The sequence below is a fragment of the Penicillium argentinense genome (genome assembly GCF_028826775.1).
Source record: "Penicillium argentinense strain IBT 30761 chromosome Unknown utg000009l_segment0_segment0, whole genome shotgun sequence".
In the NCBI taxonomy this organism is placed as follows: domain Eukaryota; kingdom Fungi; phylum Ascomycota; class Eurotiomycetes; order Eurotiales; family Aspergillaceae; genus Penicillium; species Penicillium argentinense.
In genome coordinates this window covers 225,642-251,286 of record NW_026622668.1, presented here as the reverse complement: position 1 = coordinate 251,286, position 25,645 = coordinate 225,642, and the positions used below count along the sequence as shown (strand labels likewise).

At 50.2% G+C, this 25,645-nt stretch overlaps 10 protein-coding genes across 10 annotated transcripts; 6 read left to right on the top strand and 4 right to left on the bottom strand.

Annotated features, from left to right (window-relative positions):
• Nucleotides 1-405: 405 nt before the first annotated feature.
• On the bottom strand, nucleotides 406-4,479 carry N7532_007698 (CHAT domain-containing protein; the record flags this gene model as incomplete). The annotated part of the gene is made up of 1 exon (XM_056620190.1): nucleotides 406-4,479. One exon carries the CDS (start codon nucleotides 4,477-4,479, stop codon nucleotides 406-408), a length of 4,074 nt encoding a protein of 1,357 aa, XP_056470996.1.
• A 984-nt stretch (nucleotides 4,480-5,463) lies between these two features.
• Nucleotides 5,464-6,502, top strand: N7532_007697 (uncharacterized protein; the record flags this gene model as incomplete). The annotated part of the gene is made up of 3 exons (XM_056620189.1): nucleotides 5,464-5,606; nucleotides 5,664-5,872; nucleotides 5,937-6,502. 3 exons carry the CDS (start codon nucleotides 5,464-5,466, stop codon nucleotides 6,500-6,502), a joined length of 918 nt encoding a protein of 305 aa, XP_056470995.1.
• A 2,263-nt stretch (nucleotides 6,503-8,765) lies between these two features.
• N7532_007696 (DUF3431 domain-containing protein) lies at nucleotides 8,766-10,120 on the top strand (the record flags this gene model as incomplete). Its single annotated transcript, XM_056620188.1, has 3 exons — nucleotides 8,766-9,268; nucleotides 9,372-9,826; nucleotides 9,912-10,120. Coding segments are annotated over 3 exons (1,167 nt in total), but the record flags the coding sequence as incomplete, so codon positions are not given.
• A 286-nt stretch (nucleotides 10,121-10,406) lies between these two features.
• Nucleotides 10,407-12,091, bottom strand: N7532_007695 (F-box domain protein; the record flags this gene model as incomplete). The annotated part of the gene is made up of 2 exons (XM_056620187.1): nucleotides 10,407-11,736; nucleotides 11,796-12,091. The coding sequence occupies 2 exons, from the start codon at nucleotides 12,089-12,091 to the stop codon at nucleotides 10,407-10,409; spliced, it is 1,626 nt and encodes a 541-aa protein (XP_056470993.1).
• An 859-nt stretch (nucleotides 12,092-12,950) lies between these two features.
• Nucleotides 12,951-13,629, top strand: N7532_007694 (GFA family protein; the record flags this gene model as incomplete). The annotated part of the gene is made up of 2 exons (XM_056620186.1): nucleotides 12,951-13,456; nucleotides 13,512-13,629. 2 exons carry the CDS (start codon nucleotides 12,951-12,953, stop codon nucleotides 13,627-13,629), a joined length of 624 nt encoding a protein of 207 aa, XP_056470992.1.
• A 153-nt stretch (nucleotides 13,630-13,782) lies between these two features.
• On the top strand, nucleotides 13,783-14,298 carry N7532_007693 (uncharacterized protein; the record flags this gene model as incomplete). The annotated part of the gene is made up of 2 exons (XM_056620185.1): nucleotides 13,783-13,811; nucleotides 13,872-14,298. The coding sequence occupies 2 exons, from the start codon at nucleotides 13,783-13,785 to the stop codon at nucleotides 14,296-14,298; spliced, it is 456 nt and encodes a 151-aa protein (XP_056470991.1).
• An 84-nt stretch (nucleotides 14,299-14,382) lies between these two features.
• On the top strand, nucleotides 14,383-16,877 carry N7532_007692 (DUF3435 domain-containing protein; the record flags this gene model as incomplete). The annotated part of the gene is made up of 5 exons (XM_056620184.1): nucleotides 14,383-14,696; nucleotides 14,752-15,001; nucleotides 15,061-15,383; nucleotides 15,468-15,859; nucleotides 15,916-16,877. 5 exons carry the CDS (start codon nucleotides 14,383-14,385, stop codon nucleotides 16,875-16,877), a joined length of 2,241 nt encoding a protein of 746 aa, XP_056470990.1.
• A 2-nt stretch (nucleotides 16,878-16,879) lies between these two features.
• N7532_007691 (uncharacterized protein) lies at nucleotides 16,880-17,188 on the top strand (the record flags this gene model as incomplete). Its single annotated transcript, XM_056620183.1, has 2 exons — nucleotides 16,880-17,075; nucleotides 17,121-17,188. 2 exons carry the CDS (start codon nucleotides 16,880-16,882, stop codon nucleotides 17,186-17,188), a joined length of 264 nt encoding a protein of 87 aa, XP_056470989.1.
• A 970-nt stretch (nucleotides 17,189-18,158) lies between these two features.
• N7532_007690 (uncharacterized protein) lies at nucleotides 18,159-18,842 on the bottom strand (the record flags this gene model as incomplete). The annotated part of the gene is made up of 1 exon (XM_056620182.1): nucleotides 18,159-18,842. One exon carries the CDS (start codon nucleotides 18,840-18,842, stop codon nucleotides 18,159-18,161), a length of 684 nt encoding a protein of 227 aa, XP_056470988.1.
• Nucleotides 18,843-22,243: 3,401 nt separating this feature from the next.
• Nucleotides 22,244-25,618, bottom strand: N7532_007689 (uncharacterized protein; the record flags this gene model as incomplete). Its single annotated transcript, XM_056620181.1, has 1 exon — nucleotides 22,244-25,618. One exon carries the CDS (start codon nucleotides 25,616-25,618, stop codon nucleotides 22,244-22,246), a length of 3,375 nt encoding a protein of 1,124 aa, XP_056470987.1.
• Nucleotides 25,619-25,645: the final 27 nt, after the last annotated feature.

The following is a 25,645-nucleotide window of genomic DNA, read 5'->3' as shown; positions in this document are numbered from 1 at the left end:
CATTGTTTTGAAATTTACATTGTCACGGTGGATGGAAGCAGGGTTGACGCGTATTGAATCAATAAGATCAAGACCAATGCACTTTAGTCTGGGACAATACTCATATACAAGACGAAGCTGGTTTCGTAGAGAGTCACAATAAGAACCCCCTAATCGAGGCCACGATAAATTCCTGGAGACAGGGATAAGATCGTAAACCAGCTCTATGCGTATGAGCAGGCAATTAAAGTCCTGAAAAAATGCGTGGAATTTTCGATATTCGGCTCAGTAAATGCAACATGACACATGTAATCAGTTTGGCAACTAACAACCCCAAGGCTCATTCGACTTTTTATCTGTGCTGATGCTGGGGCTCTCCATCAAACTTTTGATCAGAACCAAAATCATCAAGAAATTAGCATAATTTCATACTTCCCCGGCACCATCAACGAATCCTTCCCTTTTTTTGTCTGGAGCTGATCCCACAATCTGGACACTCCCACATCCAACCAGAGCAAATGGAGCCCAGTTGCATGGGGAGGTGAAGTCCGCTTGTCCATTAGTTATTTTCTCCCTTAATTCATCCAGCTGGTACTTGAGATCAGTAAAATCACCTTCCGGCCTAGTCCTTTTATTCTTGGTGGCTCGCCACAGGTTCTCTAGTTCATCAACTAGTACCCCTGCGCTTCGTTTGTCTAGCTGGTAGAAACCTCGGACGGCTTGATGCCAGGCGTCCGCCACAGATCTTTTAATACCCGTGGAAGTATTTCTGGGTGCCGATAGTATCTGATAAAATAAATGCATCAACAGCATGGTTGCGCCGTCGCAGACTTTCCATAAACCCCCAAGAACTGCTTGCGCGCCGGATTGAAGTACAGCATGTGCGAACCCGACGAGGTCGTCTCCGGAGCTGATTTGGCCTTTACCACTGAGGCAGCAGCTGAAGACCACAAGGGACGCACTACAGTCCATTTTTGCCATGTCGAGGACACGAAACTTGTTGCCGAGGATTGTGGATTCCCAGGGCGAGGAATAGTTCTCAGTACCGTGAGATGCAACATGTATGAGTTCAGCATCTTCAATAGATTGCATGAACTGGTCTCTCTTGATCGGTTCTGCGCCAAAGGAACTGCAGACTGAGACCACTTCAGGGCCAACATAAAGTATCGGGTTCTCTTCACCACAGTCTGCTACCGCAGTGATCCTGGTGCCTCGCCTGGATTTGGCTGCCTTTTCGGAAATCTGTCGGAGAACAGCTAAGCTCGGTACCTGGTAAAAAGGCTTTGCCAATACCAGAGGTTCGCCGTCCAGCATCAATGCGCCAAGAGGAAAGACGTTCAAATATGAGGTAGGCACAAAGATGACAGTGTCGCTTGCACGGATATATGGAGCAAACGGTTCTATCAGGTGAATAGATATCTGAGCCGCAATATCATTCAGACTCGCCTTCAGCTCAGCCGCCTCAGAGGGAGTTGGGTCCTTCTGAAAGGCTAATATTTTTCCAAGAAAACCAACGACTAGTCTGCGTAGTGCGTATACTCCGAGGCTGGACTGGTGCACAGATTGAATACCTGACGATGAGATGCACATAGCTATCATTCCACTCATGCAAATGCCAACTTCAATGACGATGGAATTGGGAGGAATTGAGCTAAGAAGTGCATGCATATCTGGGACGAACATGGTGTTTTTGAAAATCTGTGCTGTTGTATCGCTCCTGCCCCCGAGAGCTTCTTCAACTGGATTGAATGTATCCTCAGGAATCCCGAGCTCTTTTGCCACATTGCGTGCCCTCTCAAAAAAATCCTGCTCATCCCCAGGCTCGCACTGTGAATGAATCAATGTTGACAGCAAGCGATTTCGAGTCGACTCTTCCATCCACTCTTGAAGGCCATCCACGCTTACAAAGTCATGTGCCTGTAGTATATCGAGTAAGGTTCTTGCCCGGCCTTGCTCGAGGAAGATGAGCGTCTGGTCTAGCCAAGAAGAGGTCGGCAGACGCCACTCTTGTGGACTTTTGGCACGAGCCCGCTGAGAGAGCGCGAATGACGTTCGAGCGAGCCCGCAGAACAACTCTGCAGTGTGCAGCGTCGAGTAAGCTCTGCGTCGGTCGTCGGGGTTTGGTATCATAGATCTCAAATTTTCAACCTGGTATAGACCGTCTAAATAATTATCGAGTGCTTCGTAGAGCTTCCATTCCCGTTCGTAGAAAGCACCAATGAAGGTGAGCAGTTGCCAGCTGTCCGGCTTTGGCTCTGACCTCAGTTTTTCGAAAAAGTCTGGCAGGACCGTGGCGATATTATGCAGTATCGCAGATCCCTTATCCCAGGCCTGGGCCATGAAACACATGGAGATGTCCTGTTGGGCAATATCACTGCGCACCTGTATGGCCTGTTCCCGAACGTCCCTCGGTACTCCTCTGCGATCGCAGACGAGACGAATATCCTCTGCCCCATATGTGGCGAACCAATCAGAAAGAAAATGTGGGAGAACCTGTCTCATTTCATCTACCCGGCCAAGCTGTGCTAAAGTAGGGATTTTGTGGTCGAGCACATCCCTTACCCTCAAGGCGTTCTGTGAGTCGCAACTGGAGACAAATATTTCAAGTTGGGCGTCAGCGGCGGCCATGTCTCCTCTGCCGATCGCCTCGAAGCAACGGTCAATAGCTTGGTAATAACCAGCTAAAAAGTCATTTCGTGTCTCATATGTTTGCATGAAGTACGCCATCTCAGCTTCACCGCAGCCAAGTAGTGGGTCATTGAGGTGACGTCTTGCCTCAGCACTGAAAGGTGCAAACCCCATGAGACTGGGTTGGCTTCCCGGTAGAAGGCCCTGGCGTACTGATTCCCACTGCGAACGTAGGTTCTCGTTTCCAGTCATTGAACAGACGGATTTGACCAAAGTGTCGAACTCGAGCAGGAGCGAAGCCCTTGGTACATGGAGATGTTGAAGGCTGACTCCGCGTGACAAATTGCGGTCAATATATGCAAATGCGCTCTGTAGAACTCCGACACCATTCATGGTCTCTCTAATCTTTGCCTCCGCGAGTGCCCAGTTGTGTGTTCGCTTGAACAGTGTAATAGATGCCTCTGCTGCAAAAAGCGAACCTAGAGGACTGTCCAATGCCTCATGGTAGACAGCGGCACATTGGCAACAAGTAGCAGCCACACTAGTGTTTTTATGCATTGAGAACTGAAAGTGAGCAAATCGAAGCATTAATGCCCCAAGGAAGTGGGACAATTTGTGGCTTTGCGTTCTGCGCAACTCTGTCCCTAGGCGCCTTGCCGTATCAACTGCGACTGCAGCCTGTCCACGGCTACAGCAAAGCAGGATGAGATGGCAGGTAACTAGCTGTTGGTTCATGCGGTCTTTGGTAAAGAGACCCACCGCTGTCAGTAAATCTTTCTCCGCCTGTACGAGATGTGCACTCTCAGGTCCTGCCTCCGATCGGATCCCTTCTGCGTGATTCACGCAGCCCCTGCGCAGGTAGACGGCAGCTTGGCCCCGTGGGGCACATGCAGCCTCCATATAAAAGAGGGCTTCGGCATAGCATCGCTGGGCTCGGTTGTCATTCTTCAGCGGCAGGGTAGACTCCAGCGGGTCCCAGGCCATATTTGCCCACCCATTGTCCCGGATCTCACAAATCAAATTGAACGCTGTGGGACTCGTATATGGGCGGGATAATATGCGATCTCCTTCAGTTATCTTGCACATGCCCATGCCCGCGTAGTCGGTGACATTTTCATATTCGGCTTCAAGCTGGGCAAGAGCTCGGCCCTCATTTGTAGCTCCTTTCGCCCATTCAATGTCGTTGGACATTCTCTGCAAGATGATCCGAAATGTTGGATTCCCGAACTGACTCATGCGGTCTGCCAGGGTATTGGACAAATATGGAAGTTGCATATTCCGCAGACTCAGGTGGCCTCTCTGGTCCTGTGGTAGGGACTCTGTTGTAACAAGTGGTGTGAAACTAGGGTGTGCAAGGTAGGAAGAGTGCAAAGTATCCAAGTATGACCATACGTCCAGAATCAGTGCCTGCTCTAACATCTCGACCAATGATGTAGATTGGGCAGCACATATGGCTCGACCGGCCTTTTTCGCTTGTATGTGCAGAGCCTTCAAAGCAGAAGTGTCCTCCCTCAGCTGTTCGTATGGATCGCCAGGGATCATCGCAAATCGAATAGCTATAGGGCGATGTTGCAGCATGGCAGCGTAGAATTCGTACATCTGCCCACGTAGTATCCAGATCCGGGCAAGCCCTTCGTGTTGCAGGGCTGTAAGGCTTTGAATACGTTCACGCGCTTTGGGAAAGTCTCCTGCAAGCATATAGTAGATGGCTCGGAGAAGGTTCGTTCTCGCTCTCTCCGTTGTCGAAAATTGTCTTGTACTAAGCTTCTGCTCCAGAGCCGAGATCTGCCGGCCGGCGTCCTCATAGCTACCACGACACTCGTCCGGGAGTATAGACCCCCCGAACACTTCACTGATCTCGATGAAGTCCATTGTCGCTAAAGGTGTACATCGAGGGGCGGTAACGAAGATGCACACTACTGCGACCACAAAAGTCGATCACTAAGTCGGCGGCATACTAATCTAATATCGAGAATTTCTCTGATGAAATGGAAGACTCTATCCCCATGGATCAAACCAGGCATGTGCGCGGCCACACGCCTTTGACTCTAATTTAGATTTCCGGATCCTCAATAAACCGATCAGCGCGTCTCCTGACAACACAGCCACTGTTCCAGATCGCCAGCGCCTTTGTAAAATATTTGGGGTCGAACCATAGAACCTGTACCTGGTTAACAAAAGGGGTGCAACCTTTAGGACTGACGCACTCCTAATTCTATGATCTTACGATATCCCGAATCATTGTAAGGCACACCGTCAAAATATAATATCCGCTCAGTATCGTCTTTTTTTTTGTGGCAGTCTACGAGCTCTACGCACTCCTAGCTATCCTAGACACACCCTGAATGTCTTGGCGGATGGATCGTCACAGAGCAGGATCAAGCTTCTTTTAAGGTCAGTGATTAAATCGATTACCGCCTTACTGAGCGGTTCAACCCGCTTTGCCTGTCGAGCGGCCAATCGAATTGTCTACTGAATCTCCACTTAAGGAAACCCATAGCCATGTTGGATCACGCGGGAATGATTGTGGGCATGGGCTGAAAACGGATAGCAACACCACTGGCTGTCCTTGGGATCAACAAGACAGCCCATGGTGACCGACCGGTAGCCACGCCCATCTAAGATCCACGCCTCCAGTACCGTGGTTCTATCGCTCTGATAAGCAGCTGATCAGACTGACGCCTAGAATAGCATCCACCTCAACGACGATCCTTGTGACCATCAAGGTCCCACACTATCTGCATCTCCTGTTGGTTGTCACTATCCTCCTGAAACTGGTACATATAACTCGGTCGAAAAATGCCCATGATCGACGTTAGGCACCTCAGGTCCTCTCTCAACGACCAGTCACATACCATGCCTAGAAACGACGGCCAAAGCTATTTTCTCTACGGTTACGGGAAGAAACCGGCGCAATTACGTCTTGGCCACCTGTGCTTTGGGCACTATTCTGAAGCGACCGACGATTCCCTGTGGTATTTTCCTGGAGAAGATCTTGAGTATGGGACACTTCCTTTTACGTCTGAAATGTGGCTTACTCGTAAAATTTATCATAGCGCCGCCGGACTTGCAAAATGCGCTGATGTTTTCAATATCGACAACCAGATATTCGGGACCGACCCATCTATAAAGATATCGACTGACCTCAACGCGCTCGATCTCATTACGGTGGGATCATCCTTCTCCAAGTCCCGCGCGATGTTTGTCTATGCCAAAACAGGGCGCAAGATTGAGCTGAAAGAGTATGTGCCCATCCAGAAGACCAGTGCGTCGTCTTAGATATGCAGCTGACCTATAGCGCATTGCACGAAAATTCCTCGACGAAAGAGTCTTGATAAAGGACTCCTGCAAAAAGACCCTCGAGAGGTGGCTCGTCGTAGCCAACCCCAGCCTCAAGACATTATTCACCAGCCCGAAGATTTGGTACTTGACGGGATTCTACGAACTAGAAGATACCTTGAGCTTTAGCAGTACCAAAAGCACATTTGGAGCCCGAGGTGGTATATCCGCCGAGTTACTCTCCCTCCTCGGTGCACCTGCGGGTGCCAGTGCAGCGGCCGAAACGGCTAAATCCCAGTTCCAAAGCGTACAAATCAAGGAGCCACTTGTCTGGGCCGCAAGATATCAGCTGCTAGATGCGAAGTATCTACACTTCAAAAAGGGTGAACCTAAGCCCGGAAAGTTGGTAGAGCTGGGTCGCAAGGCACTATATTCCGATGGCACCGTTCGTGGCCCGGGAGATGTCGCAAACTACGCTGAGCTTTCGCTCCTTGAGTCTGAAACAGACTTGAACACAGAAGGCCCGCCGACGGAGTCTGATGAGTATTGGAAAGCAATTAAAAAGGCACAGCATAAGTGGGAAAAAAGGGAAGACTCCAGAAAATCCCCAATCTAGCTGCTATTAAACCTGTGCAAGGGACTTGCTCCATCATTGAAAATTAAACTTTTATGCGCTTACTAGCCATGGGCCCTGGTGTCGCGTTATGAGACAGCGAGGAGTCTAACCGACCTTATTGGCTTCTTGAAGGCTTTCTTCCGTGCCTCTTCAGCGCAGAAAATTATGCGACCTCTTTGTTTCAACTTTTAAGCCAGATTTCAAATTATTATCTTTATTGGGAACCTTGATTTACTACTAGCTACCTAGAAGCTTACTGAAGTCACCTGGAATCTATTGTATTTATCCTCCGAGTAATTTGTCCGATGAAGGTCATTTACTGGTCTTTGAGCAAGATCCGTCCAGCAAACTTCAGATGAGAGCCAGGTTGTAGTAGAGCTCGTTCAACAGCATTATTTGATAACCCGAATCTCAGCTGCAACCCTGCAAGGTGGGAGTAAATAATAGTAATGTTATCAACCACCAATCCCTCTGCCTGAGACAGTCTCACGAATGCCCTTTTCAGCGAAAAGTGCCCGCTGGAATATTGTACTTGTCAGCAGCGCGTCTTCTGAGGCTCTCCTAGGTTGAAAAAGCCCTGAATGACTGAGGGCATTCACCTCATGCACTGAAGTGGGCGCGTGATTAGTGCATTCTAGCTCTGACTTTCCAAGCCCTGAAATTGTAAAGTTCAGACATTTCTCATCAGCGCTTACTCTTAAGCCTAGACAACGAGCGGCACGTGGTAGAAATATGCGGGCAGCTGCAGAAGCAACCCATTTTTTATATGAATGCGGGCGATCAATTCTATTTTTCTATCTTCTTATCTGGTTCCAGGTTTCGTGAAAGAAAAAGCCTCTTTTGGAACTGTGTTATAAGAGTTTCTCAATGGGGCTTTGGTAAGGAGGTTTTCAGAAGATTAATCAGATAGGCGATTAAAAGCGCTTTACATGTCCCGATCATCACCCTTCTTTAGATATTCTTTCTCTTTGCGCATAATACAGGCACTGAAGTACCATATTAGCCTTTCACCAGACACCGAAAAGAAAATCTAGAATCTGTATTCAATAGTACTTTTGAATCATAGGACGTGGTAACGCCAGGCTATTACTCGCAAACGGCGACTAAGCTATCCGGTCACCGCCTATACCATGGCACTTGCGACGAACTCGATACAATAGTTGAAATTTCCACAATAACTGCAGACGTCATTTGAAATTTGAACAAATGAAGGGGACTTTGAATGCTTGGCACATGCCGTCAAGACCCTAATCGCCATAATTTGGACCAATCTGAAGTCAAAGTCTTTGGCCTTCTAATTTAATGACCGGATGTAATTAGTACCAAATTTATTTTTATATTGCTAATCATTAAAGAATGTATACATTTATCGTCTTAGTGAGTTCCTCTTTGCAGACACTGGAATTTAATTGACCCGCAGTGCTATTTGCTCAAGCAGCTTTCAGGGAGCAAGCGATAAGACTGGTTTGATTGCAAACACGTGCTGTTTCGATGACTAAGATCTTGGTAAAATGAACGCTTAAACTGGCGTCGAATGTAGCCATTTTCGGCGCTCGATTTACCGTCACTTAGTGTTGTGGTGTTAAAATTTACTACTATGGGATCCTCATAAGACAACCTAAGGTCCCATGGGTATGGATTCCGTTGCAAATCATGACCGGTTGACCTCGTGCGGTTCTCAGTGCAACGTGTTCTTGGGTGGTCCAACGACTCGCTCTGCAGAAGTTATCTTGCGACACATAAAGCAAAGACTCGAGGGCGCCTAGAGCTCGGTAAGGGCTATTGGTAAATATTATTGGTGTTGGCTTAGAGCGCTTCGATTGTGTGCCATGGTATTACGCGTACGAGCTACTAGTAATTTGGACTTTTGGTTGCTCTTTAACTGCGGTGACCAGTCCGATTTGCCTGCTGCCTGCACCAATCTGCGCCTGGGCTTGCGCCTCGTGCGAGCTGGACAGTGCAGCATGAGTACCAATTGCTCCCACAAGGTAATCCCAACAAGCCTGCCAGAAGCCTCCAGCGCATACGAATCGTACGTAGAGGCCCCCCTAATTATACCCAGCTGAATCATGTCTCATACTTGATCGGACTGATTTGATCGACTGGTGCTCCACTCGACCCAAGGGGATATCCACTTCTTTACGTCAATCAGAGCCCCTCTTGCGCAGCTGGTCTCCTATTCTATTTAGGCGTCAATTCCACGATCTCTTCCTTCTTCAAAACCTTTGGATCAATTGTGCAAGTATAAGATGACCGGCTCATCATGACCTGGTTATTTCCCCACCAGTCCGACACTTCGCCAAGTCGTTCCCGCCTCTCCTTCCTCATTCTTGGCCTGACCGTGCTGTTCTTGTTGATCTCCTACCAGCTCGTGCTCAATCGTGAACTGCTTGGTTCGGTCGCAGAATGGGCTACCGAGAAGGGATTTCAAACGGTGGGCTTGGACACGCCCGGAAATGTGACGGAAGATGAAGCGGCGTCATTAGCTGCCGGCGCTAGCGATAGCATCAATATCACCGTTCCTACGTCTAGCGGCAATCCGATCAGCAGTATCACTGTCGCGCCAACAGAAACCCCGTCTGCGTCACCCTTACCGCCACGCGAAAAGGAGCTGGTGCTCGCGGCAATGCTCAGCAGCGATATGTCCTGGGTAGATGAGAATATCCCTGAGTGGTACACGAACATCTACCGCGCGGACGCATCACCCGAACAGGCAGAGTTGACCGTACCAGCGAATCGAGGAAACGAAGCGATGGTTTTTCTCACGTATGTGATATGCGCTGTGTGACATTATGATACTTGGATCTCAAGGTCCCAGTGTTCCTCGTGTATACTGGATCGCTAACATGACCCGTTGCGTGTTTTCCAGGTATATTATCGACCGTTACGACTCTCTTCCTGATGTTGCCCTCTTCCTTCACGGCGGTCGCTATCAATGGCACAACGACAATCCCCTGTACGACTCCGTCATCTCGATTCGCGACCTTCAACCCGCCTTCGTTCGCGAGGCAGGCTATGTCAACCTGCGCTGTACCTGGACCATTGGCTGTCCCGCTGAGCTCGAGCCCGCACGATACATGCGCGAGCGCCCTGATGATCCCGATCACATTTCGGCCGTCATGTTCCCGGATAGTTTCGCGACGCTGTTCCCGGATATCGAGATGCCGGAAGTTGTCGGAGTCCCCTGCTGCAGTCAATTTGCACTCTCGCGGGAGAAGATCCACGAGCGACCAGTGGAGGACTACATTGGCGTCCGTCAGTGGTTATTGGACTCGCCACTGGATGCGTCGATCACCGGGCGCGTTTTTGAGTATTCTTGGCACAGTAAGCTTACTTCCGCCCCCCTTGCGTAGCCACGTTTTGTGGGGTTCCCCCTTTTCTTTGTTTAATTCTTTGCTGACTAGAGCAGTCATGTTTGGGAAACCGTCGCAATTCTGTCTCGATCCACACGAGTGCTTCTGCAATACCTATGGTTACTGCAATATGACCGACGAGGATTTGGAAGCCCAGTGGAAATGGCGCGGCTTAGTTCTGCCAGAAGGCTGGCCCAATGTGACGGAGGAATCGAACGAGTCGTCGCAGAAACGCAGTCTGGCCCCGATGAAAGGAATGCCGGATGTTAGTGATGCTTCACGCAGGGCCTTACACAGACGCTCTGTGCAGCCATGACAATCTACAAGGGAGTTTAGACTAGGTCCCGCTGGATCGGGCCTGCGAAGTCTTTACGAATGACTTGGAGTAATATATTGCATGGGCTTAAGGGTTCGTTAATATCATTATGCACATCTCTCGTCCATAGATACGGCCGGTTGTCTTTTTGCCGTCGTAGATCACGTTCAATGCAGTATGAATCCCACCTATTTGCAACCCATCCTGGACCTCTTTCATCATCCACGAGTGTCGCTCATCGCCAGAGGTCCTGTCGGCTGGATCGCTTGTATCCCCCGCTACTCTTGGGGCGCTCGTTCTCGTCTGCCGGTACGGCCAGGAACCCGCCAAAGCCGTTGCCCACCAGCACGCTCTTGCGGGAATCCCCGCCCCATGACCGATTCAACTGCGCTTCATGGAAACTGACTGGTCGGGTCTTTGCACCACCCCGTCCGTAGACAGTGCCCGGGTCATAAGGGGTGAAATTCCACTCAAGCTCATCAAGACCCTTGCTATATACGTTCAAGGGCTGCGTAAGGCCACGGTTCCTCAACTGAGGACCATCCTCGCCTCCACCGAAGAGTCTGGGAGGAGGTGCCAACAAAAGCGTATCGGGGAAGTTGGCATCCCGCACGTACAAATCGCGGAGAGCCGGGAGAGAACGGGACATTAGGGAGGAAATGAGGTAGGTGTAGTACGAGCCTGCCACCGGGGGCAATCCGTGGGTTTCGGTCTCAGAGGTGATCTCGAAATGCAGCAAACGCAGAGAATTCGAAGTCAAGGGAGGAACCTGCTCAGCTGGGAAAGACCGGCGGACATCCTGAATGATAGAGAGACTGGTGAGTCGTGGGGCTGCTGCGAGTATTTGGTGCAAGGTCGACGGGATCACGTCAGTTGATGAGAGGGTCAAGGACTGTAGCGCATTCTGCGTGTAGGGGGAGGAGAGAAACGAGACAATCCCAGCCGCCGTTACATTGGGGGTATCTCGGATGGTGAGATTCAAAAGCGCGGGGATGGGTGGGAAAGGAGGTCTCATCAGGAAAGCCGAGTCATCGAGCCAGGGCATATCTTCCAGAGTGAGGTCCCGCAGTTTCGAGAACGATGCTAATCCATTACGTAGGGTCCCGGCCTCAATCTGGAGCCCGGACAGCTCTAGTTTCTCCAGATTTGTCCACAGCTGAGAGCCCGGCAGTCGGGCGAAGCTTCCCTCGGCGCCGTGCCGGTAACTAATTCGACGGAGATCGGGGCATTGGACGATCAGTTCCTGTTTCAACGCCGTGCATGATGGCTCGTCGCTGAACAGGCCGGACGGCAGATCAACAAAGCGGAGGTTATGGAGCACGGAGATGGTTCGGGCGATGTTTGCTTTGTTGGCTTCGCGGGTCATGTATGGCATGCGAAGCGAGAGGACCCTGTTAGCAAGCTTCTGATCTTCTCGAACGGTCCGCATGAGGAGCTCCAGGCGGACCTGTGGGGCATCGATCGGATCGCCGTTGCGATCAAAGAAGGAGCGGCGTTTGCGTTTGGCGGCCAGTTGCACCTCGAGCTCACAGTAATGGACCGGGTCGATGCGGATATGGGTATATCTATTCAACGGACAGATCTTAGTATGCATCCGTGTACGGAAATGGGTGCGAAGACGTACAGCAGAACGCGGGCCTCGATGAACCATCGCCGGCAGACCTGCGCGCAGTGTGCGAGGTCCCGCATGTCACAGAGCATGCAGCCATCGCTCATGGACTCCTCAGAGGTGTCATAGGAGTCGTCGAGGGTGTGGGGGCAGGTCAGGGCAAAGATGTAGGCCAGCACCGGCCGGGGCAGCCTGCGCGTCCAGTCGCAGCCGGTGCTTCTCAGCGGGCGGGGCGAGTTGGAGGGCGATGCCTCGGTCGCGTGCCCCGCACTGCGCCGGGGACGGGCCCGGAGCTTGTCCAAAAGGCCCATCCTGAAGGTGGAAGGCGGAGGGACCAGAGTAAGCGTAAAGATGAAGAACGGGGAGGTGGAGGAGAGAAAGAAAGAACGCCCATGCGATGCAGTTTGACGCAGGGCCCGTCCCCAGGGATGAAACGCCCACGGCGGGCCTCGTTCGTGCGCCGCCGCCCGTTCGTCAGTCGCTGTCTAATGTTTCATTGGCGCCGATCCAGCGCAAAGCCGAAGAATGATAGGGCAGCCGCAAGAGGGCTGGAAGTGGCCCTAATAATAACCCCTAGTCGGATTTGTCCTGCAGGTGTCGACGTGTCTTGCTGTTCTGTCGCGGGTGGGTTGTAGATGGCAGTTGTTGACAGCTGACGATGAAGCTACCCCAGGTGGGCCTCGACCCTTCCTTCGGGGCATTCACAGGGGCATTGGCAGCCTCGATGCTTTGTGACAGGGCAGCCGGTCAGGACAGCCAGAACATGTCCAGCAGAGTACATGATAGGCGGGTCAGTTTCTGGTGGAACCTCTGTGAAGAACGGGTTCAAATTCGGTGGGCGCAAAACGGCTGAAAGCCATCTCTATAGCATGACATCATCTTAAAAAACTCCAGAAGAAGAGCCGCAATTGGGAGCGAGGCAATGCCGATGTGACTGGCAGGTGGAGGTTCAACTCCGCGGTATAGGAGTTGGGAGCGCGAGGGAGGCAAGGGGAGATGCTGACGGCGAGCGGGAGAGGAAATTCCAAGGAAGTCGAGTGGAAAGCAACTGACATCATCTGCCCGCTGGTATAAAACGTACGACGACAAACTTGGAACAGCCACTTCCTCGCAATTGAACACTTCTCACAGCTTTTATTCGATTCCGATCCGAAGAAAAAATTATTCACTATGGCTGAAATGGGAACCGACAGCGCCGAGATGCCGCTGCCGACGCCGGCCGTCACCAACAACCCCCCGGAGAATACGATTCATGATGAGGCATGGAAACATCGTGCACCTTACCACAAAGTCAGCCACGAGAGGTTTGGGCCGGTGAAGTGGCGGGCTCACTGTCAATGCCGAAAGATCTCTTATGTGATCAGACAAGACCGGCCATTAAACGCCAAGTTCTGCCACTGCCGGGGATGTCAAGTCATGCACGGCGCGCCCTTCCAGTGGGCCGCCATCTTCCATAAGGAGGATGTGTCCTTTGTCAATGGATCGAGTGGACTCTCCTTTTACTCCTCCAGCCTGAACACCCAGAAGTACCACACGCCAACCAAGGTGTCTTGTTCCTTCTGTCACACTCTTATCATGGACGAGGGACGTAACACTTGTTTACTCTTCCCCCAATTGATTGAATTTGCGGGGTCACCGGAGGAGAAGAAGAACCAAAGAAATTTATTCAAGCCTACGTACGTTCTTCCTCTGGTTCTGCAGAAATAAACGGAGTAGCTAACACAGTCACAGATGTCATATCTTCTACGAGCAACGCGTCATGGATATCCCGGATGGAATCCCGAAGTGGTCCGCAATGAATGATGACAGCGATCGTCTGGATGACAGGGGAAACAAAATTGATCAATAACGAGCAAAATGTTCATATTTCAGTACGGGATGGGGTGTTGATGAGGCGCTGACACTACGACTGTATAGTCACATTTTCATTTGATAGCTTCAATTAACGATCAATTCTACTACTTCACAGAAGTCTTTCACAGAAGTCGCTATTTGTGAACTTATGCTTTCTGTGGTATCTTGGAATCTTGAGTATAGGATTATTAGCATAAGGTATATAGACTTACCAGACTGTTCTGTCACCCGGCGCAGTGGCTCGAATGATACTCCAATTAAGGATGACACGGTGAATGGGAGGCCAGAAACGGCCGCTTTTGACGCCGTTTTAAGCCGCTCGCTCACCGTGGTCGGTCTTGGCGTCACGTACACCAAAGCCCACGGCCAACCCCGTTTACTGCCACCTGTGCTTCGGGTTGGCCGTGCCTGGTGCCTGGGCCCATTGATCGACCGATGTCCATTCGTGCCGCAGCCGCCTCGGGGCCCCATGCTCGTTCACTCTCAGTCAGTCTCCTGGCGGAGGGGAGCCATTTTCGGCTCCTCTGTTGACCATTCTGCTTCCCTGAGTTTCCATAAATATCGACCACCATGGCCCCCGACCGACAGTCCTCCCTCGCTCTCCAACAACTCCTCCAGCCCCAGGCCTGGGTTTTCAACGGGTGACTTGCTCAAAGTGAAATAATATCACTCTCGACCATTCTCTCGTGCTTCTACTCGTCTTCGCTGCTCTTGCCCCCTCTTCAATCCTACACTGCTTTCCGCTGCCATGCCTTCTCCGTGGCCTGCTCTGTCTGACGATGAGAGCGACACTAGCTCACGCCTGCCCGAGATCTTCTCGAACAACGCTTCCGACTCTGATTCCTCCACCGCACCTAGCGTCTTCGACTCAAGCAGCGAATCCGAATCCGAGTCTGAAGATGAGTCCGAAGATGAGCTGGCTTCGGAAGATGAAGACGAGCAACTTCCACCAGAATACTACCTCCAGGAGGCCGAGTCTCTTGATGTCTCCCAGCTCCGACAGAAACGCTACAGCCCGAAAACTCAAGAGAGATTGGATGAGACCCAAGATTTCTGGGATAGGTGAGACATCATTGCAACATCCCGCTTCCATTACTTGGTTCGCTGATTGTTCTAGGTTCTGTAAAGGCACAAAGCGCGATCCGGTGGGATGTTTGTCCTGGCTCTCTGATACAGAGGAGACGGTTCGCTTCCTCAAGGCTCTCTTCTCCTGGCGGTGTGACCAGCGACGGGGAAAGGATGAACGTCGCACCCCGGGAGTGAAAACTAAAAGCTCGCTCGACTTGTTCTGGAAGTGGTGGCATCTGGTCTACAAGGCCGAGGTTGGACATGAGCTCAACAAAGATATCCAAGTTAAGATCCGCGATGTGAGATCCCGATTGAGTATCGATATCGGCATGGATTGTACGCGACTGACGTTCCATAGGTGCTCGCCATAGTTGCCACAGACAAGAAACTTTCCCTCAAAGGTCGACCGAAAGCGACCATGTATGTCGAGGATGTAGCCGAGTTTGCCCGAGTGATCCTGTCCACGACAGAGATGACTTTTCCTTGTGGCTGGTACCGGATACAACTCCTCCTTTTCTGCCAGCTGGCCAGTATCACCGGTAGCCGTCCCGGGGCGCTACTGAAACTTCGCTTCCAGGACCTCAAGTTGACATTAATTCGGGATCCGAATGGAGGACATCCTCGAATTTTCATCTACTTGAGACCGGAATTCACAAAATCATTTCTTGGCGAAAAAGAGTCGTAAGAATATCCCCTCACTAAGCCATTCCTTATGCTTGCCTTTCCTCCTTTAGTCACATGCTTCTGCTTATCATTTTCAATCAGAAACACGTTCCCGATTCCAGAAATCATCTTTGATCCCACGTTGGTCCTCAGTCCTCATGTCTTCCTGCTAGGCATGCTGTTCAGAATTGGCGCATTTAAAAGTCTGTCCAAAGACGGCCCTGTGATGGACTGTCCCGAGAAATTGTACCGTCTTCAGATCCTAGATGGACTTGGTGAGCAGGAATTAAAGCTGAAAGACGAAATTCTCGATCAGCATGTGTTTTGCCATGCATTACGAGAGGCTGATGGCATTCGAATCGCACTAGAAAAGGAACTTACCGGGGGATGGCTGCGTTATAGAATGAAACGAGGTGGTGAGATTACTGGCTTCGCGGAAGTCGCGAAGCCATATTGTCTCCGATACGGCGCAGCAAAAGCGTTCAACGATAGTCGTGAGTGACACATCTTGCATATAGAACTTTTTGGCTAATGCGTTCCTCTCAACCAGCGGACGTATCGAATGAATTGCAGAACGTGATGCTGCAGCACGCCAGCATTGATACTTTTGTCCGGCACTACAGTGTGGGTATCCACGTAGATGCCCAAGCAATTGTACGGGGCATGCCCGCTCAGAAACAGCTCATGCGATTTGCCTGCTCGATGAGTCGGTCGATTGATCCTCGCAGACCGTATCGGCTTGAGGATTCGAGCTGTATCAATGAAATTCCCCGCGTGCGTACCCTGGAAGATAGGAGGCAGGCAAGAAAGCGGATCCGAGACGCTAAGAAGCGCACCTATGAAGATGCCCAGGCTGCATTACAGCAGGAGTTCGGCGATAACCCACCGCAGAGTGGCACTCGTTCCCGAATCATCCGCAAGCGGTGGAAGGCTCAAGAGAAAGGTGTCAAAAAGTTACGCCAGAAATTTGATCATGCAGACGAGCAGTATGATCACGCAGTGAAGCAAGTACGAAACGAGAAGAGATGGCAAAAGCACCGATTGATTCGTGAAAATCTGGAGCGGTACAAAAATGAGCAGCCGGTGATCGACAGTGAGCGGCAACTTTCCGGAAAAGTTGTTGACGAAGAAGTTATGGGGGCGTTGCAGCGTACCGGCTATATGACACCGCAGCATATGACGCTTATCGACAGTGTTCTGACTATGCCCGGTACAACAGTCGAGAAAGAATATGAGCGTCGAATTGCTGCAATCAATGCAGTGATTGCGGTCTGTGATGCGGAAGAGGGTGCTCCCTCGCGGCCTTGTGCCCCGCAAAAACGCACCGCCGATGCTGCCGATATGCCACCTTTTACCCCCTGCCTAAGAAACAGAAGTCTATCCCCTCAGATGAGAATGGCGATACTTTCTCTCAAGCGATCGCTTCTGTTTGCGTCAAATGTCCAGGAGAGAGACCAACGATCTGCTTTATTTGTCTTGGTAATACTAGACTGCCAGAACGCGAACGCCTGAAAATGTACAAGAACCCGGGGTCCCTCAGCCGACACTTCGTCAACAAACATATCAAGCCGTTCCCAAATGACATGCACTGTGAGTGCAACATTTGCGGGGAGAAGCTAATGTCCAAATCGGGACTCTTGAACCATGCGCAAAGAATGCATGGAACTGTCTCCTGCCTACCTTTACCAGCTCTTGGCCTACCCCTCCCTTGTATGTTCGATGTTTCTTGTTTCTTTCTTAAACTGTCCTACAAAGCGAGGTCAAGCGTGTACAACATGCAAATATCTGATCGCACAATTATTGATTTTGAGGAAATGCCGTGATGACCACTCGTAGCCAAGATATCTAATAACGAGTCATAGTAATAAAATCAGAGCAATAATATGATCGACAAGTTATAGCACTACCTGCGCCGAATCTTCTTACCACGGCGAGCATTCGAATTTACATCTACTCATCCAAGGGTCTCACGCCAATCACGGAGCCCAGAACTTTACTCAGTAGGCTACTACGAGGCAGCGCCCCATACGATTTTGAGACCCGCACAGCCGTAAGTCTCAGACCTAAAGAGACCTGGTGACTCAAGGCTATGCTTAGAATTTGAATACGATGTTCCATCATTAGCATCAGTTGTTGCCCTTCTCTGGGCGTCCGCTTTCCCCATCTCTGCGACTGCAGCCGCTTTGGCCCGTCACCAGAGGACCGTACGATTCTAACTCCTGGGAGCGAGGAAGAGCGTGCCTAGGAACCATGCCTATGGATCCTGGGTCGAATATGATCTCAGGAACGTGAGGGTCTCCTGATTGCCCACCAGCACCGATATCTTTCCCAGAGCTACACCATTCACTCCCACAAGCTGACGATTTCCGCACCCTGAATCATTTGCTAATTTAAACAGGTACTACTTAATTAGTTACAACTACCATGTGACTACCCTTATCCCCAACGTCAATTACACAGAATGGGTTGACGTAAACTGGTGGATATAAAAACTAGAGATGCTAAAGCCGCTCAACTATCAATTTAGATTTCGTCTGCAGGATGTTGTTTCGACGTACCTTGGACAACACATTGGATATAAGCTTGGCATCCTCGGTATTGGCTCTTGAATATATTTGCTGCAGCACGGCTTTATAATCGTGTACTTGAGAAGACAGCTGTTCCACCTTTCTGTTTGCAATTGTCAATGGCAGTCATACCAGTTCTGACGGGAACAAGTACCACCTTTGTGTGAGTTCGTGTTTCCTTTGCGGGTACCAACATTCCTTCTTCGACGTCCTACAGCGCTGACATTCAGGGCTCTCCCCACTGCACCTTGCCTTTGTTATATGGCAAGGGCCACACGCATGTGACACTCTTCTCATCGAAAATGAGACCTCTTTGTGCAGTCTCGGGATACTTCTTTTGGAAAACGCTATTTGAGCAGTGACTGGGGCTCTCAGATGAACGTTGTCGAGCTCGGAGGGATTTAGTGACTCGGGGACGGGGGACGATGTCTGTCTTGGCGCTCTGGATAGGAGACTTGCCCGTTCTTAACGAGTCAAGAGACATGTTTTCTGATTCTTCGGTAGTGATCGAGGTGAAATCCGTGCGCGACGCCTCTTCTTGCACCTGAGATTGATGGGGAAAGCCGTTATCCCACATCGGTGACCACGTGACCGGTCTAATAAGGTTAATCGGTTCCGTTGGCATACGTCCCGAACTCGGTCGCCCGATCTGGTGCGACGACGGTGCCGTATGTGCGGACTGTATACGAGGGAGTAATATTTGCATGGGGTATGGCAGAGGAAGATTGTTGCCCAAAACCTCCCGAATACATGGAAGGGGGTGTCGTGGTGGTGCCTGCTTGTCTTTCTCGTCCTCGTTCACATGACACGACTCTGGTGGCGAAATGTTTCCAGTCTGCGCTGCAGTCCTGGCTGGCGCGTAGGAGTCGGGTAGGACCGGTTGTCCAAAGGACGTTGAGTTGGGGTTCATGAGAGGAATGTAGTCGAATGGTGTTTAGCGGTTAGTCATTCCTCCGCAGAAGCCTTGTTTCACAGGGGAAAAAAATGGTATCAAGGCAGAGCCGGCCAAACTTCGACCTGTTACTATATCCGCACTTGCAAACGAACCAGAGTCATAGAGCTCTCGCTGGAAACAGCGAAATTGGCTCACTGTTCTGATTGGACTATATCTTATCAGCGTTCTTGTTTTGGTGCGGTCTGTCTTCCGCTTAGTTGAATTTACGGAAGAGTATAGTGGGTATATCATGACACATGAGGTTTTCATGTATGTTTTCGACGGATTGTTGATGCTGATTGCTATGGTCGTTATAATTGTGTACCACCCGGCGGAGATTTTGGGACATGGCAAGGCTGGAACCAGACAGGACTCAGAGACAATACATCCATAGACCGCGGTGGATGTGGTTGCTGCAGTATAGAATGTGGTACAATATTGGAACTTCTCTTTGTTAGAAAGTTTCAAATACAGCTTTTTTTTCTATATTCAACCTTCGTCAGATTTGATCATCGAGAAATAAACAAAGATAGCGGGCTATAGTCACCATCTAGGTGAATAAAATCCTTGTCCCATGCGTCGGAGTGGGCCTGAATCCACATAGTGTGCCACGGCCAGGAAATCCCATTATCTGTCAGACTGGTGCTGTTTGGCTGGTGGTTCAATGCTTCGAGTATGTGCGGCAAGCAAGGCTGGTAAATATCGTCTAGGTACAGGTTAGTTTGCTACTAATCCTAATACGAATAGTGAGGTGTTTAGAACTGACCGAGAAGCAAAACGTGAGTTTTTCGAGGGTAGTATTGTACTTTGTGAGTTAATCTTCAATACTATTAACCACATGATAGATTTGCACTGTAGTAATTTGCCCATCCATAATTACAACAGGTTTGAAACAAGCGGGGTAAGGCAGCAATGCATTTAGGGCGCATATGAATAAAAGAATGAATTTATCAACGTATGTAGCAAACGCCAAAAACGTCAACTAATTCTGGCTTGCTTATATAGCTTTCTCGTTTGCCAACCCGAAAAGACTTTTGTTCTTCTTTTGGTGCCCGATCATGGTGAAGAAAAAAGGCAACATTTCAGCCTTCGCGACCAAGGACCCAGAACCTGACCCCCCACGTCTGACACACAAAGCAAGGAGGATCAGGAAACTATCCTCGCTCTCATTGCTAGGTGAGAATCGAACAATCAGATTGAGATCTTACAGAACTTCATCATTAATGTTAAATAAGCTTGCATCTTAACTCAAGATATAGTGATTTGACAATAGTTTGCAAGGGTGAGGCTTTCAGGGCTCATAGACTGGTCGTTTGCCCAAGATCAAAGTATTTCCACCGGGCTTGTTATGGCGGGTTCAAGGTGAGTCAAGTCAGACCTTTGAGCTGCTCGTGAAATAAGTCTGACAAGCGCTGTTCGCTGCTAGGAAACCGAAGGACAGCCCGATTCTAATCGAGAAAATGCTAGAATTTCTGTACACGGGAAATTACACCCTCGAACGCCTTGCAACAACATCGATGCACCCTGGCACAGAGAGTGCTAAACGACAAGAAATAAATACAAGGGTTGAAAATGGGCCGGTGCTGGACACGTCTTCCGAAGGGTGTGGTATTCATAAATCCTACCGCAGAAATGAAGGAGCTTTCCAATGAAGCCGCTGTGACGGCTTCAGAGACCATGGAGGGACTGGTGGATAGACCAGCGGTAGAAAATAACCGGCCCCGATTGACGAAATGCCCGCAGAAGAACCATTCGAGCAAGGGGTTGAGTTGGAGCCAATCGTCAATATATTGGCTGACTGTCATCCATGCTACTTCCATGTGCGCATGTATGGCGAAGCAGATTACTTCATGATCAGTGATTTGAAAGCCAGAGCAAAGGCGCACTTTCTTGCATCTTTCATGGATAATCCCAAAAGAACAACCTTCGCGGATACGATTGAGGAACTCTATTCAACACAAGCCGACTATCGGCAGCTAAGGCAACTTGCGATAAGGGGGTATATGGCATTCCAAATTCTTGGATTGGCATTCTTGAAAGATCCAAGCGAGAGGTCGTACTTCATCATTTAGGAGTACTAATCTCAGACCCGAATCAACTCTGAATAGCTCATCTCGAAATCCAGCCCAAACTGGAATTATTTGAACAAGTTGACGATGTACTGGTTTGTTTGCGAGTGACTAGGAATAGCCCATACAACCATGATACGACAGCTATTTTTGTCCCTTTACTTAATACCGCACTGAAATAAGAAGCCAGAACTGGAGCTCTTTCTTGGTTTGGACTTTCAATTTCGCGATGAACGCACTGTTCCCCATATTTCGCAACTTAACTGTAGATTTAGATGTCTATTGGGCTCCAAGTAGGATTTCCCTCGCCGTATTATGCCACCGATCGTGTCAAGTGTTTATAGGAGAATCACATGCATGCACGAGTTATGTTTAGTCAACTCTGTGTATCATAGATTCAATTAATTTCTAGGCAAAAAACTATTTTCCACAGTCATTCAATCAGTCTGGCCTGACAATTTGATTTATCTGGTGTGTAAAAGAGAAAATGCAACAACTATTTACTTCAAACCCCGGTCGAATAATGTTGAAATGGTTGAACTGAATGTTGGAATACCATTTCCTGCCTCGGGCATTAATCTCATATTAATCAGCACTCTTGTGCGTGGGCGAACTTCGTGAAGAAGCCCTGGTTGAACGCAGTTTATCAAGCGAATGATCGCAGCATTTTTCTGTTCAACAAATAGCTGTACTTGCAGTAGAAAATAGGACAGACCTAAAAGACCTCATTGCTCTGCATGCAATAGGCATCCTAGACTTAACAGCACAAATTGTTCATTTCGTCGAATCAACCGCTGCACTCTTCCCCGCCATAATTTAATTGTCTGTTTATATATTGCGATCCAAATATAAAAGCGAATGCCCTCAACCAGTTGCTGTCATCCCCTAAGCTGTTCTTTTCAAACTGCTATTAAACATCTTTATCAAATAAACAAGGGCTTTGAATTACACGGATTTTACTCTGCTCTTGCACCCCTTGTCGCACGACTGTGGACTCTAAAGCAGCTCTGCTTTATCGAATGTCCGTTTCTTCATAACCATGTCGGAAATATCATACTTGAGTAATTCATACCAAATAAGACGGCGACTAGGCAAAATACCGTTGTATAATGCAAGTATATTACGGAGCTGACCTTGTTTCATGAACCATACTCCTTATGGTCTGAAAGAGCTCCGCAGAGTGATATAGTGAATCCAGAATGTCTATTCCTGGTTTCAACTTCTCGGTTTCTGCTGTAAACTTGATTATTTCCATTGCAGTCGTAAGCATGCCAAAGAGCATATAATTATCTAGTGGGAGTTGAACAGCTACGGGTCAAAGTCCCGGCTCGTACCAAAGAACTCGAAGCGCGCCCTTTTAACCTGGGACACATCCAAGGACTTGTGGTCAAGGTACCTCAGGGAGATGGTCCAACTTGCGAATGGACTTGGGGCCGCATAGGCCATGACCTCGCCCCCCTTACCCACAATGGTACCCGATTCCTGGACTCCACCAAACTGACTCTCCCCATTGGAGGTAGGGAATAGTCGGTAGGACCAGGCTGGGTGGACAGGGTCATGCGCAAAGGCATGAGCCTCGCCTCGGCAATCATAATAGATACTATCGCCTTCGTGCGCGATGCTAATCTTAACTGGAATCTCTGTTTTCCCGACCGCTTCGGGTCGGATGAGGATGCCGTCCAGCCAGAATCGCACCCGGTGGACTCGCACATCCGCACACCCGCGAAATTCGGGTAGGTCGCTGTCATCGGGCTCGCGACGGGGCGCCGGTAGAGTCACCCGCACCTGACCATACTTCACCAGTGCATCGCGGTCCTCTGGCGTTAAATCAACGTATTTGCCGCGGTCCTGGTCGAAATTCTGCGGATAATAGGAGGCGTCGGAGCCAGCCTTCTCTTGCAGACCGACCATGTCATCATGCAGACGTTCGTACATGTTGTTGAGTTTGGCTGCCGGCAGCATAAGGTCAGCATCACTTGTGGCCCCACTGGTCTCCGTTTCTTCGGGCTTGGACAGGGTCGCCAGATAGATGGCACGGCGGTAGATAGAAATAAATCTCATGGCTCGCTTGCGATTCCAGGAGTAGATCTCATCGGCCATGTGGGCCATTTGACTTAGTTGGTCCTTGTCATCTTTCTTGAAGCCCTCACGCTGCAGCTGGCTCTCGCGAGTTTGGAGGCCATTAACAGCCTCGCTCGTTACGAGGAGCGCTTTCAGGCCTAGATTGTATTGGACCTTGTCATGGTTGCGATCTGAGAGTAGGTCGGCGTAGTGTTTCAGCGCCTCCTGGACCTTTTCGGCCTGCTTGCCAATGTCTGCGGCACCCCCAAAGTCCTTGACAAACTTGTCGATCTGCTCCTTACTGGTGACCAGCAGCACATCTTGCTGCTCGTCGAGCTCAACCGCATTCGTGTTGGGATCCGTCTTCCACTTGGCTCTTGATGACTCTCCCACCTTCTCCAAGTCACCAACAACGCTGCGGATTTGGCGCACAATCAAACTCTTTTCGATATTTTTGCCGTCAGCGCTCGGGATACTGGTAATCCCCTCATAGATCAGGTCAGTTATCTCCCCACCAGCCTTTTCGTAGAGCTTTTTGGTCAGTCCAAGGAAGTCAAAGAATTTCAACACCTCCTTTTCGGCTGGTCTCTTGGGATCGTCTGGTTTCTTGGGACCGTCTGGTTTCTTTGGATCTTCTGGTTCCTTGGGCTCTTCCGGCTTCTTGGGCTCTTCCGGCTTCTTGGGCTCTTCCGGCTTCTTGGGCTCTTCCGGCTTCTTGGGCTCTTCCGGCTTCTTAGCATCGCCTGGGTTCTTGGGATCGCCTGGATTCTTGGGATCGCTCGGGTTCTTGGGATTGCCGGGGTTCTTGGGATCCGCTGGGATCTTGACCTTTTCCTTTCTAGGCATGATCAAGCCGGAAACCTTGATCTCCTTGGCAACATTCCCGAAGGACTCAAGAACACGGGTGAAGGGAACATTAAAGCTGTTCTCAGTCTTGCGTTTCAGATCCTCTAGTGCGTAGGCAACATTGTCGGCTCTCCGCTGGAGTTCTGCCTTGAGCGTCTGGCCAAAGACGCGGAGTCTGAGAGCTTCGAGTTGAGCGAGAAGATTCTTTCGCTCATCTTTGATGTGGTTCCTGCCCGTTTCCACTTGCTTGATAGTCTCTAGCCGCACATCTTCGCTCGTTTCTACCTTATCCAACCGACTAGTTAGATTGAGGAAGAGCTGCTCAGACTTTTCAAGTGCATCAAGTGACAATTTAGTTTCCTTTTCAAACACGTGGACGGACTGGCGTGGTGCCCAGTTATCCTGGTAGCCATAGTAGTCCACTGACGTCCGGCTCAACCGGAAAAGCATGTCAAATGCATCGCGGCCGATCTGGCGAAGCTCACCCACGGGGTCGTTCATTTCGGGCGGGATGCCCAGCAGGGCTCGCTGGTTTTTGTAGACAGTCGCCAGCGCCTGAAGCCGTTCCTCTCGGAGCTTTTGGGCCTTTTGAGGCAGCGACTGGACGGCCAGGGAACCATCAGCGTCAAGGTCCAACACTGCTCCCATCTTGGCTACTAGAGAGGCGAGAGTCCGCTGAGCCCGATAGAGACTATCCGGGTTACCGAAATAGAAGAGCGTTGCGGCTTTCTCAAGCTGCATTCGACATTGTAGTGGGTGCAAAGGTGCAAATTCCAGCGGTCCAGCCACCGTAGCACTCTGCACCACTTTGGAATGGACGTCACCTGGTTCACCATCCTCACCACGCGTGCCACGATGCCCTCTCGTTCTGAGTCCGGACCCTCCTGAGCCCCCTGGAGCAGTGGTCGAGTCTCTCACATCCACGCGCTGCCGAGTAAGGGCTTGCTTCAGCTTGTCATAAACCGCCTTGAGACCTTTGAAGACTTTCTGTCGAGTATTCCTCTTATTGAGGTGGCTCAGAGGCTCCAGTGTGGTGAGAACTACCTTGCTAAGCGGGTCATCCTGTTCACACAGACGGCAGGTCATTCGAATGATGCCACTGATGCGCCCAAATACTTGAGGATCGGGGGGCAGGTCATCATCATCATCCCCATTATCGCTCGCGTCGGAGTCACTCGATTCGTCGAATATTATTTTCGGGCCGAGGATTTGAATTGTAGCCCGCAGGCTATGAAAGATGGTCGCCCACGTCGATACCACGAAAACAGTCGCCTTGCCCCCTTTGCCTCCAGTTCCAGCAGGTTGGCCAATCGCCTCCGTGGTTTCTCCGTCTCCACCCCGAGCATCAAAGTCCACCGCAAGCGGCCCTGAAGGCGCGTGGCCCACAAAGACATTGAGTGTGTGGCCAGGCTTGCCGTTTGTCCCGGTTTGTCCATCCTTGCCTCCAGCATCATTGGGGTCTCCCTTCTTGCCGCGAGCACTCACGACTGCCGAGGGAGATTTGGTCTGACTAATCAACCTGGTGGTGCTCAGCGTCACCACGCCCGCTTCAGTTGATCCGAATGTAATTCCTTCGTCGGCTTCGGGCTCACACAAGGTAACCGACTCTGCGAACACGCTCACAGATTCGGGAAAATTCTGTACCAGAGCCCCATATGCCTGGCCTTTGCCAAAAAAGAGGCCTTTCTCGGTGGCTGACAAGATGGTCAACGAGCCCGGCTTTTCAATAACCTTGTGGAATTTTGAATACCACAGGTTGTTGTCGGTCGAGGTCATGTTGATTGCAATATTTGCGAGCCGGTG